General features: G+C 36.7%; 1 protein-coding gene across 1 annotated transcript in view; it reads left to right on the top strand.

Moving 5' to 3' along the window:
- The window catches only part of LOC141459450 (uncharacterized protein ZK1073.1), a 113304-nt gene that overhangs the window by 88031 nt on the left and 11175 nt on the right, over positions 1-14098 (top strand). Inside the window, exons 2-5 of the mRNA XM_074138560.1 lie at positions 6053-6103; positions 9491-9554; positions 10318-10435; positions 11572-11779. Of these exons, the coding sequence (XP_073994661.1) occupies positions 6053-6103; positions 9491-9554; positions 10318-10435; positions 11572-11779 (441 nt within the window). The remainder of the gene's footprint in view (positions 1-6052; positions 6104-9490; positions 9555-10317; positions 10436-11571; positions 11780-14098) is intronic.

The following is a 14098-nucleotide window of genomic DNA, read 5'->3' as shown; positions in this document are numbered from 1 at the left end:
TAATGGTAATTCTATTAAAAACTCGTTTGTTCATGTTTTTAATTGCGCCAGTAATAATAGAGATTTTATATTCATTTCATCAAGCCTTATACGATTGCATCAATAAATTTTACTATAAATCAAACTGCAGTTAAATCATAAATACTTCTGACTTAACTTCAACATTTCTCTTGTTCTCAGTTAAAATAATATTGACTATTTTTTCTTTTCCTAGCAGTTACTTGCAGCTCACTGTCCAGCAATGGACAGTGTTGTCTATAACGAGAGAACACTGTCTGGAGGCTGGAAGTGCGCTGAAAAAAAGCTCCTAGCGCCAATGATCTAAGGTGATGGATAAGTCTTAAATTAAATAATAATACTACTGACCGATTAGCGTCCAATAACTGTACCGCCGACTCTCGGCTACCTTATTAACTTTGATATTACACTTAATATCGTGCTCCTTACAAAGCACGATTGGTCGAAATCATCTCCTACTGGATGATCTGCTGTAGGAGGATTCGTAATGTCTCAAAATCATGTCAGAATGTCTTGCGACCGCTAAGTTTTTTACGTTGTAAAGCTTCCTGACACAGGAGAAATACTGTAAATTGGAAAAAAAAAAACAGGGTGACCTAAAATAGGACTGTAATGGATGCCCAGGATATGGTGATTAACCTAGAATCCTTGTGCAGGACACTGTCAGGAGATAGAGGACACAATCTTCCGTACATTACACTAAAATCTAACCATTCCAGGGCCACCGCCGTTTACCGTTGGCACCGCCTAGAAATCTGCCCTTTTGCTTGGACCTACAAAGGCTGACAAGATGGACTGATAAGGCTCTTTCTAAAAGCCCCACTTTCACCCCTACGCCAGCTCCGCCTAGAGCCTGGCTTGTTGTAGTAACATCAAGAAACTTCAGGGCAACACAAGAACAAATTCCTCAGACTTAGCGACAGACTCTCTAAAATGGACTAACTCCACGAGACTGCATCCATTATCCCCTGTACACTCTTTTATCCAAAATCGTCAGCTGAAACTTCTTTCCATCCTAGACTGTCATCCTAATCCACTCTGCAGCGGACATAGCCTCCTACAGATCCTTCTATTCCCTACAGGACACAAAAGACTAAAACACATCCATCTCTAACTTTCCACACTAGCTGCAGGTTTTTCCTTTTTTCCCTGCATTCTGTATCCTTCACATCTTAAGCTTTCCCCATACCATTGTTATGAAGGTATGACTTATATGAAGGTATTTAAGAATAAATATAGGAACAAATAGAGGCCTTAACAGTTTGGCCTGTGATTAAACAGAAAATAAATAAATAAATAAGTATTTACAAAAAGTGAAAATCAAAATAACAGCAGAAATTAAGGAAATAAATTAAAACAATTAGAATTTCGGAGGAAGCTGAATAGAAAGGAGGTAACTGAATAGATGGGATTTAAAGATAGAAAGGGTAGGAGCATGGCGGAGAGATGATGGCAAGGAGTTCCAGAGAGAGGTAGCACGTATTAGAAAGGACTTGTCAAAGGATGAAGTACGGTGAGAGGGAATATAGAGATCGGATGAGCGAGATCTAGTGTTACGGGAATGGAGGAAGCTGGATAGAAAGGCGATAACTGAATAGAAGGGATTTAAAGATAGAAAGGGTTGGAGCATGGCGGACAGATGATGGCAAGGAGTTCCAGAGAGAGGTAGCACGTATTGGGAAGGATTTGTCAAAGGATGAGGTACGGTGAGAGGGAATATAGAGATCGGATGAGCGAGATCTGGTATTACGGGAATGTATCGAGGATTTAAACTTAAGGAGTTGAAAAATATCGGAAGGCCTTTGAGACTGGATGACTTGGAAAAGGAAAGAAGCCAAAAAATATTGGCGGCAATAGACAGGAAATAGCCACTGTATTGTTCATTGGAATTTCATGTTTATATTTTTGTACACATTAATAATAAAGAGTATTTATTTATCTTTAGCCCAAAAAAACACCAAGGGCTGTTGGTGGAGGAGTGTCTCTCGGAATGGTATTCTGGTCCTCGCTACTACGATTCTTTTATTTCACCAAATTCAGGATGGTGGACAACCTCTCAAGAGGCTCCTCTCTACTTCAGCTTAAATGTAGGTGGCATGTAAAGACCTAATCCCTACTAGATCCTGCTACCTCTTTGTAATATCACCAAGGTCCAAGGAAAGTGAAGCGAGAAAGTAGCATCCTCTGAGAGAAGAAACTCCTGTAAGATTTACTTATGATATCCAGCGAAGACCACATTTTAAAACAAAATTTAGTTGAAGAGTTTACACAAGCGCAATTTATTGCTATTACAAAACGTAAAGTGAACGATTCTTTCTAGATGACGTTTAACATACAAATATCACTGTTAAAACGGCAGTGATTCAGCCGGTACAGTTTACAAAATAAATGTTTATAATAATCAATATACGGTCAACAAAGAATGCAGCACTGGCATCATAACAGAAATATTAAAGAGAGCCAGCGCTCACCAGATACAATTAAGAGCGATTAATAGAAAGAATGATGTCAAAATAGACAGTTCTGGACAGGCCTACGTCCTCCATTAGGTATATAACCTACAATTAAGGTTTATCACATCAGATTAAATTCTGTTACGCATAGTAAGGTTATTTTTAAAAAATTATAATCTTACATCTGATTACATAATTATTGTTTTTATCATTTATTAATAACTATAGTTTTTTAAATGAACACGCTCGCATTCACTTTGTATTGCCGAAGCTTTGCACAGGGATATTTCTTTTTTTAAGTTGAGTGCTCAATTTTCTGGCTGAAATAATAAAATCGCCTATTGTTTCAGGAGGGAAACACGTACTAATCCTTTTAACATTTTTTTCTACAAGAAGTAGATACAAACTATGAAGATCTACCAGATACAAATCCCCGCTTTGTAACCTGCTACACCAGCAACCTTTAAATGCCTTAAGTGTAGATTTTTACAGTATTTCATAAAACTTTGACAAGCTTTCAAAAAAATTATTATGAAAATTTCGTTTTCAATTGAAACCATGGTTTCTAATCAATTTAATTATTCGATAAGTATAACTTTCATCTCTTTAAACTTTAATCTCTCATCTCAAAATTCATATACTTTACTTCCAACATTAAGATTGGCTTGTGCGAGTCTTTAGCTCCTTTATCAAAGAGCCCCAGTTGTATTTTTAGGAAGGAGAGTTCTTGCTTGCTTAGAAACACCATCTTACCATTGCAAACACTGTCTACCGTCTTGTCTTTAACCACAAAAATTTTCTTTTAGAACCTTTCTTTGCATATCCTTTAGGATGTATGATATCCTTGCTCTATGTATTGCTATAAGCACCTCAATAGCTCACTAAATCAACAATCTAACACAAACTTTATGGTTGTATATTACTTATTTGTCTCCAATGCTTCACAATCTAAGATGGCTTTTTTTTTAAATTAATTTTATTCTTTTTCAAAAAATTTAAGGAAAGTATGCTAATAATTTCTGGTCATGGTTCAACATTCTAAGTCGATAACGATAGAATACCGAACAACAAATCGAATAATGGGCGCATGAAATCGACTAAATACGAGGGGTGGCTATTAAATAACGAGACTATTGCTGTAAAACTAGGATGTTGTACTTGGCTAGAAACGTCTTGACACGACAATGCAGTGTGAGCTTCTTCCACAAATCGGGTCGTTTTTTTCTTTACTCTTTCACGGAGTTGAGCAAGCACCTCGCCGGTAGTAATGTTGATTAATTATAATCGATATTTTCATCCGTTTTGGACGTGGAAGAGCGACCCGGGCGGTCATCATCTCTGACGTCTTCTCGGCCATCTTGGAAACCACTCAAAAAACTTGCGCACGTGATTAATATTCATCGCCATAAACTTCTTTTAATAAAAGATAAGTTTCCAGTAGCGGTTTTACCAAGTTTTGATGTGAAATTTCACGACAATTCGTTGCTCTACTACATGTGTAGTATCATGTTTTCGGTAAAACGAAACTAACACCTCCTTACACAGACGACGGTTCCGGTCAGACAGATTTCTCTACAAACACGTGAGACGCTACAATCGAAAGAGAAGGCTTTACGCTGCACAGCTGTCGGTCGTTAAGATTTGGCGTATGCATAGTTCTTCTGTAGCAGCATCAGTCTCGTGATTTAATAGCCACCACACCTCGTACATCGTTAGCGACCTCCGACTTAATCACATCTTTTGCCTTTTTCTTCATTTTTTTCTTAATAAAGATTTTAATTATATATTGAGTGATAATACTTTCATCTTTTATGACTAAACAATGTGCCTCATGCACTAATTGCTGCCATAGCGTTTCTATAAGTAGACAGAATTTAAAAGTGATGAACTATGCGACAAACGGTGTTTATTATTTTCAAGGGTGTGTTGTCCTTGTTTGGGAGTTTAAGTGACTTCCCTAGCCGGATCATTACACACGCAGGACAATAAATTCTCATCATGCGCTTCCTGTAATTGCCCCATTTCGGAATTGTTTATTACTAATAATAGAATATGAACAGCCTGTTTACAGTCGGCCATTAAGCTAATAAATGTGTATATTACAAACATGTTAGTCATATCAATTTCTTACATATATAACTATGTTAGTTTTTAATACAACTAACTCGTTTTAGTTAAATATTTTGGTTCGTCTAACGGTCAACAAGGCTTTCTTTTGCGAGAATTTTTAAATGTTTTTCTTATACGAGTGATTTTAAGTGAGTTGAGTTTCAAGAGAAACTGCGACATAGATCTCAAATATTACGGGCACATAGTTGTGAATGTTAGACTACAATGTCTACTTTTAAGACCCTACTTTTCCAGTTCCGTCCTTTTTCTAGATTATTCAGCAAGGAAGCTAAACTAGACATCGAGTCCAGTTTCATAGGTTAGAGCACTGGCCTTTAGATATTCTCTCCTCAGATGCGTATTAAAGTTCACAGTCCGGTAATGGATAATCTAGTAACCAGAGGAGACTTCCAACTGGGGAGCGGACAGTGCTCTGGAACGACAGTCTTCCGTAATGAAAACCAACGCCTATTAATGCGCAACGATCAGGAATATCCCTGGAAACAAAAGGATCTTGGCCGTAATCCTAGATGCACAACTAACCTAGAGACTGTACATCAACAAGCATACACTCGACTGAAACAGTTATACCCACTAATTAACAGAAACACACCGCTCTAAACACTGCTGACACTGTACTGCTCTACAAGACGCTCCTTAGACCTTTTTTAACATCCAGCGTGCCCAGTCTGGAGATTACAGCTAGAAACACACTGCACGAATAGACCTGCAGACTGCACATCAACACAAAACTGCAACAAGCATTACACTCGACTGAAACAGTTATACCCACTAATTAACAGAAACACACCGCTCTAAACACTGCTGGCACTGTACTGCTCTACAAGACGCTCCTTAGACCTCTTTTAACATCCAGCCTGCCCAGTCTGGAGATTACAGCTAGCAACACACTGACGAAAAGACCTGCAGACTGCACATCAACACAAAAAACTGCAACAAGCTGCATACACTCGACTGAAACAGTTATACCCACTAATTAACAGAAACACACCGCTCTAAACACTGCTGGCACTGTACTGCTCTACAAGACGCTCCTTAGACCTCTTTTAACATCCAGCCTGCCCAGTCTGGAGATTACAGCTAGCAACACACTGACGAAAGGACCGGCAGACTGCACATCAACACAAAAAACTGCAACAAGCTGCATACACTCGACTGAAACAGTTATACCCACTAATTAACAGAAACACACCGCTCTAAATACTGCTGGCACTGTACTGCTCTACAAGACGCTCTCCTTAGACCTCTTTTAACATACAAAAGATTGATTTTGGGTACAGCTAACCCAAATAGTTGCACATATCAATCACTTTACTGTACGGAGATTAAATAAATAGATAAGTATTGAGCCTACCCAATACTATGCTTTCGTTTATCAAATTCGCTGGTCAACAACTTTTGTACCGTTTAAGTATAAAAAAACTTAATGTCTATTTTTTGTTTTGTTTCAGAGATACATGATAACAACTGAAAAAAGTGGTGACCTGATCGTCCATGTTCAGGTAATGTTTTCTGCTTTTCGAAATTTTATTTATGACTTCCATAATTTGGCTTTGTTAATAAATATCCTAGTGGGGTTAAAGATACTTTACCACAAGTAAACCAAAAACTAAACATGAAAAATAACTGAGTTTACTGAATTCAGAAAATCTGGGTTGAGATTTAGTGATCATAATGTATGGAATGGGCGAGTAAAAGAAACCGAATGGTTGAACCAAGCTCGGAACGCTTTGGTTGAAACATGGGTTAGCGGAGCTTATGATAATATTGTGAAACCTTCAAAGTGCTTAAAATTAAACGTTTTAATAAATTCTAAACAACTTTTCCCTATCTGATAACAGGACTCTAAGACAAAATAACTTGTCAAATTATCAATAGAAAACTTTTTTCTGGTTTATTCATTGCCTTTCTTTGGCAACGACTTATTCCCACGATTTTCAAGGATGCATCGGGAGCAGATCATTTGGTTTTGGTCTAGACACGTCCATTCTTGACCACGGTTATTACGCTCGTCATTAATAATTTGCTGGGGCTTCCGATATTTTTTTTTTTTTTTTTTATCTACGCCACCCGTAAGTCACGGCAGTTCTGCCAACCGACGTCGGGCTTCCCAGTACACAAATGCTTTTTTTTTTCTGTAGAAATCGTCCGATAGAATAAGATTTCTTACGTCTTCGGTAGAAGGACATACGTCAAGGTGTTCGGAGGACATGTCCTCTGTTTCACACAGATTGCAGGTCGGGTCCGCCGCTAACCCAATGGGCCTGCAAATAATCATGACCCCGTGAGCAGTCTGAAGCAGGCTACACCGTCCCTTCTGGTTCAACCAAATACTTGCCACCGTTTTCCATCCGCTTTTGCTTTTTGTCTGCACTTCACTTCACTGATCGAAGACAGGCAGCAGTTATCCTTTTAAAAGCATGCATGGAGATTGGTTACTCAGGTTGATCCATTTGCGCACCTCTTTTTGCCAATTCATCCGCCTTCCGATATGGAATTGTAACTTTATATAGACAGATAATTCCGGTTTTACAATTTAATTATTTGGAAAATGTTATTTTATGCAACTTGTGATTTGTTATTTTCTAGTGTGTGTGTGATTTTTGAAATTTAATTTCTGATTTTTGTTTCTATTGATATTTAGTAAATTCTGGTAGACGGCACTTGCCATAGCCAAATAATATGTATTCCATAATTATGTATGTACCTTTCTCTTTAAGTAAAATATATTATTATGAAACGCAAACATTTAATCACATCATTAACATTAGGCTATGAATAAGTGTATGAATCACAGAGGTGCATATTAGCCTAACGGTTAGAGTAGAAGTGTCAAACCCAATTAAACCACGGGCCACTTGGTACAACAGGCAAGATTCACGTGGGCCACAACATATTTACAAATTTTTCCAAATATCCAATATCTGGATTCATTAAGGCAGATAGATGTTTGTCCAGTCAATCTTGATCTGTATGCCGTTTTATTTAATTTCATGGACGGAAATAGTTGCTCACACAAGGGCGTACTCCCAAAATAACAGAAAATTTGTACAGCAAACAATTTTGGATATTTCTCACCTAAATAAAAATATATTTTGGGGAATACCTACTTCGTCTTTTTAAAAAACCGAATCATCCTGGAATTCCACTGAGAGTGGCAGAAACATAGTGGCTCCCAAACGTCTCTGGAACTAAGTCAGCGCGTTTATACAAGCCTACAGGCCCTCCCAGAAAAGGCCCTGGGGTCACGTGTATACTTGTCTTCAGTAGTTAAAAGGTTAACCAGGGAATTGTGTGTACAGTATTGCTTTGATTTACCCCAAGTGCTATTTCCTTCGTAAAAACTTTTTCTATTTTCATTTTATCTCAATACTTCGTAGACCACAAGAAATTATTTCGGGGAGCCGCATGCGGCCCGTAGGTTGCTAGTTAGAGGTACAGCTCGAAAAAGCTAATACGTATTGTTGTACTGGGTTCGATTCCCGGTCTAGGACTTGGATTTTATTTAATTGTTAGAATGGATTTGCTGTAAAGTACGTTTGCTTCGTCGCCACCATCCACAGCATCTAATTTGGTAGTTAGACTTTAAGCCCGCCTGCAAAAAGTAGGCGTTACTTTACTTTTAGGTCTTATTTCTTATTTACTTTAACCCAATGCCTCGACCAAAGGATGTTCGACTGGCCTTCGTATGCTGATGACGTCGCTGTCTATGCTTCGTCCTGGAGATAGTCATTAGGCTTACTAGGGCCATGTCATGTATGGACAGATTTTTCACCAAGTGGAAAATAAAAATTAACCCCCGTAAAAACAGAGGCTATCCTTTTTACTAAACGCAGGCCGATCTTGTATCGACATGTCCACTTCGGGGGACGGATTGTGCCGTGGGCTGCCATTATCAAGTATCTTGGAGTATTACTGGATCGTGGGCTGACTTTTAATTCCCACATAAAGGCAAGGCAGCGATTCGAGTGCGATTCCCGCTGTTCTGCAGAGACTCTAATCTGTCTCCAGAGGATAAACTCCTCCTGTACAAGGTAGCGGTCAGGCCCATGTTACTTTATGCTTGTCCCTTCTGGAATCTGACATGTCGATTCAATATCGCCTCGCTGCAGATCATACAAAATAAATTCCTCAGGCTTGTGACAACTTCCCCCCGCTACAGACCGTATTATAGACTTACACTCCAACACCAACATGGACTATGTAGAACCACTACATCAATTACCTCGCTACTGGTTACTTCAGTAAGTGTGAATCAAGTCGCATCCATCTATGCAGACAAATAGGGGACTATAGTTTGGACTCGGTGCACAGGCACAGGAGAGTTTAGGACTCCCTGAAGTAAAACCTTCCTTAGAGGCTGAGGGTTTTACATTGTTTTTCCCTTCATTACTTACTTTTATACTATAGTAACAATTTATGTAATTAGCAGGAGGTTATAGTATTTATACTGGCACTCCTTATGTACATATGTATATAGGTATACCTTCAATTGTTAAATAAAGTTTATCTATTCTATTCTACATTACTTTTACTTCTGTATTTTGAAAGTATGTGCAGTAGCCTGAACGATCATTATAGTTACGGCATAGTTATTATTGTCTGATTACTATTGTCTGGTTCCCCCAGGTGGCACCTAATCAAATATCAAACTTTGTTTCTGGATTATGCTAACGAAACCCCATTCATACAGAAAACAGACAGTAAATTAACTCTACACTTAATAAACAGTATAACGTATAAAAATTACTTTTTCTTATTCAAGGGACCTACAAAACAACGAGTAAAAAGGAAAAATAAATCAGTTGGATAGCAGCTTTGATCTAGAATATTACATAGATCGCTGCTGACCCATTTTCTTTGCTGCATTAAATGTTTGATGTTTGCAGGGGGATATATCGCAACAAGACAAAAGAGCAACTTTCCTCACTGTTCACGATTTAGGTTGCAATCGTAAGTATTCATATAAAACTCTTTTGTATTTCAACAAATTGCCTTTATTTTTTTTCTTAATTTATTTGATGACCTCTTTAAACAGTACAGGAACAACAATCAACTTGCCGAGTAAAACCGTGCACAGATCTGATCAATTTATTGTACAGTTGGCTTCAGCAATGTGTATCGGGCCAGCTAATGGCTGGTGAATCATTCACCCGTTCAAGTACAAAAATTGTGGATCATCTTTTCCCATCATACTCTCCTTGGATCTTGGAATCATCCTCTTGTTTTACGCTTTAAAACCTAACCTATACATCTTGTTTAACGTGGAGAGGGGAAAAATTATTAATAATGCGCACCTATTCTATTTAATTTGCGGAAATCCGCAACTGGTTATTACTTTAAATTCATCCTTTAGGAATATGGCGACATGGGATGGCCACAAGTTTATCGAATGTCAATGAATCCCTCTCTTTTTTACCAGCTGTATATTGTTGGTTAGAATTTAAATATGACTCCATACTTTTCAATTGTATCAACGACCATCATCATGAGAAAGGCCAGGACATAGTCCGCATTGGGATATGCTTGGCAGAGCGATTAAGTAGATGAAATAAGCTTTCTTAAAGTTTCTCAAAGTACTCTGCTGCATACGCAAGAAGAATTCATATGAATGATTGGCTAATATTGGCATGGTTAATACTCAGCAATATTCGGCTATTTTTTATTTGATGGTATAAGTAAAATTACAATAATGAAATTCTGTTATTGTTTACAGATTATGCGATAGAAGACTTCATCAGCAGACCGTGCATGAGTGAGATCAAAGAGAGATCCATATTCATCCATATCGATGTTCCTGGCCATGAGGAATTGGCAGAAAATTTGCGAGAAAAGTTAATATAGTCTAATATCTTTGCTATTTCTATAAGTCACTTCAACAACTATAGTAATTCTCCTTAACAAAAAATTTACAGTTGAAAAAGTTAAGTACGAGGTGTGGCTATTAAATAACGAGACTGATACTGCTATCGTTTTGCCGAAAACATGATACTACACATGTAGTAGAGCAACGAATTGTCGTGAAATTTCACATGAAACTTGGTAAAACCGCTGCTGAAACCTATCTTTTATTAAAAGAAGTTTATGGCGATGAATGTTAATCACGTGCGCAAGTTTTTTGAGTGGTTCAAGCGTTTCCGAGATGGCCGAGAAGACGTCGGAGATGATGACCGGCCGGGTAGCCCTTCCACGTCCAAAACGGATGAAAATTTCGGATTATAATTAATCAACCTTACTACCGTGATGTGCTTGCTTAACTCCGTGAAAGAGTAAGGAAAAAAAACGACCCGATTTGTGGAAGAACAAGTCATGGGTTCTCCCATCAAGAAAACGCGCCAGCCCAAACTGCATTGTCTGTCAAGGCCATCCTCCTTATTCGCCTGACCTGGCCCTCATGTGACTTTTATCTGTTCCCACCAAAGTCAGATCTGCATTAAAAGGAACACGATTTTCAGTCTGTTGAAGCTGTGAAAGAAAAAGCGGCATGCGTCATGCAGGAGCTCACAGAAAAAGACTTCCAGCACTGTTTCGAACACTGTTTCGAGCGTTATAGGGATAGGGGAGGGGTGTATATTGAAGGTGATAATAACTAAATATGTATCAGTTTAAAATAAAATGTTTTACAGCAATAGTCTCGTTATTTAATAGCCACACCTCGTATAAGAGTTCATTAAATGACCCTTGATTAACACAAATCAGCTAGTACCCAACATTTCAAACATACTTCAGCTTATAATTTCAGCCAGTTAGAAACAATTTGCATAATTATAGACAATTAACTAGTAAACCTGATTTAAATAAACAGATAATTATAAAATCTAACATGGTGATCTTATGATAAGTACACGCATATTAATATCAGTAACTTGTTATCTTGGGGTAAATATTGGATTTTTTTGCACGATTCTAAGGAAATTAAATTATGTTCATTCTCTTTGATTATTTAAAACAATGTAACTTATGTTTGCAGTGCATTTCCTTCATTGCAAACCCTAGGCGAAGATCTGGTGACTGTTTTAGACTTCCTACATGTAAAGTATGTAGTTGGACTGGGCGAAGGTGCTGGTGCCAACGTAGTTGCCCGATTTGCCATCGCTCACCCGACCAGGGTGGTAGGTCTTATACTCATAAATTGTACAGGATCTTCTACCTCAGTCAAAGAGAATTTTAAAGCAAAAGTTAGTAATCTATGCTATTAAATTATTTTGTAAATTTAAAGATAAGTTTATGCTAGTATTAGTTAATAATATACGAGCTAATGTCGTATTAGCTGTGCCTAATTCAATAAATATTTGGAAAAGCCAGTCCTAGTTTGTCGAGAAGCTAGTTGGTATCCAGGATTTGAGCTCTCTCACAAGAGATAGTTTGTTTCACAAACATTGAATAAGAAAATGAGAAAGCACTTTGCTGAAGCATTAAACATCAGATTAGCTCCTAGACAACCATGGTTTTTAAGAGGAACTGTCACTGATAAATGGGTTGTTACGACAATAAGCAGGCTGAGAGCGAACCACGCGGTGTGCGGATCGTATCTACACAGGATCAACAAAAAGGTCCTCTCTCCTCTTTGCGTAGATTGCAATGAGGAGGAGGATTTCAAACATATAATAATGATATGACCACGTTAAGTGGTAGAAAGGAAACGAATGTTTGACGACTTATACAAATATTTAGATGCACCATTTCGCTACGAAGACATAATATTCTCCACTAACATCTGTGTGCTTAAATCTATAGCAGAGCTAGCAATGAAATATGAATGTTATATGAAAATAAAAGTCATAGCCGATTAGAATGAATGGAAGAAAATGATTAGAGAAGGATTACGGTGATTTTAATTTCGGTTAAGCTATAAGGATGGCAGGAATATAGAGTACTGATTCATCCATTAGTTGTAAGTTTGTATGTAAATAGTTGTATATAGTAGAGGGATGAATGTGTGAAGCGAATGTATTTATAAGTAAGAATGGAGAGTGAGTGATATTCTAGTGATAAGCTCCTAGACGATGCTGACTGTATGGCGAAAGCCAATGCCAAAAATAAGCTAAAAAAAAAAAAGATTAGCTCCTACATTAAATTGGTTCTTTATTTCACAAGAAAAGGAGCTATTACTGTTCAACAGTTTCATCTTAACAAAGATAATTTTGAACTAAAAATGGACTATTTAAAAAGAGAAATAGTATGTAGCCCACTCCTGACAAAAAAAAAAGAGGAACTATTAAATAATAAATGGTTTAAAAGTTCATTTCAATATTCAATATCACAAGTGTAAAGCGCCTAGCCGAACGGTTGGAGGCAAAGCCCGCAAAACTGTAATGTACTGCAGAATGAGGTTGGATTACAGGCCAAGAGCCTTGGATTTTATTTAATTTACTAAAGACAAAAAAAAAATAGTATTGTATATTTAGTACATATTTTTGTAGCCGCATTCAATCGTAGCACTTAGTTGAAAAGTTTAACACAAAGTCCAATAAAAATTTAAAAAAATAATAAAAAGGCATTTAACTGCATTTAAGGCAAAAACTGCATTAATATGCGTTTGCTGAAAACAATTTATTATTGTTCACACTTATCTTCATGTGTTCAATATTTAAGTTATTTTTTTCTGCAATCGTTTATATAATTCAAAAAAAAATAAACCCTGAACTTAGACGAATAGACTATCAGTTGAAGGTTAGATCAATAATTGAATTTAGAATATTGGATTAGCTTTATCTTTAGAGGTGTAAAAATTATTAAACAAATTAAAATTTTAAGGTATACTTCAATTAAATTAATATTTTACAAATTACGTATTTTATATTGATATTTTGTACAAGAAATACCTCTGGCTAATAAAGCTATTATTTTTGAACATCTTAATTTACACGGCAAAAACATGTTATAAGGTGTTCAGGTACAGGGTTAAAAAGCAATCTCTCTAGGTCACAAAGATTGGCCTATATTAGACGAGCATTACAAATGCAGAAGTGATTTTTACAAGAGAACAATTAAAACTTTATTTCACCAACAACGAAAGCAAACGAAAGAGTCCTTATTTTACGAGCAATAAAAAAGAAGGTGTTATGGCTACCAACCACGACAGATAACTTCCCATATTTTATACTTTTTAAAAATATTTCGTCAAAAAAAAAAAAAACAGAAGTATATTACTCTTATTCAAAAAATTAATTTTTATATTAATAATAATAATTATAATTCATGCTTCCTACGATAGCTGGAATGAATATTATCTCAAAGTCATTCTAGTGCAGTAAAACATGTTGGATAGATTTAGTTTAGTCCAACATGGTTATCTTGATGTGTTTTTAATTAGTTTATATTAGTTTCAAAAAATAAATAAATAAATAAATACTATTAGCATTCCATGTTGTCACAGTTCAAATATTTTTAATTAGAAGTGTATGATAAAATTAAGTTCGTGGTTGGTTGCTTGAATTCCATTCCATCGATGTTCGAAGCAAACAGTCCAAAATAGTAAATAAATAGGCTGAAAA

Source organism: Rhodnius prolixus, unplaced genomic scaffold (genome assembly GCF_049639745.1).
Source record: "Rhodnius prolixus isolate KJV_2025 unplaced genomic scaffold, Rpr scaffold_11, whole genome shotgun sequence".
Lineage (NCBI taxonomy): Eukaryota > Metazoa > Arthropoda > Insecta > Hemiptera > Reduviidae > Rhodnius > Rhodnius prolixus.
This window is presented reverse-complemented; position numbering and strand designations above follow the sequence as displayed.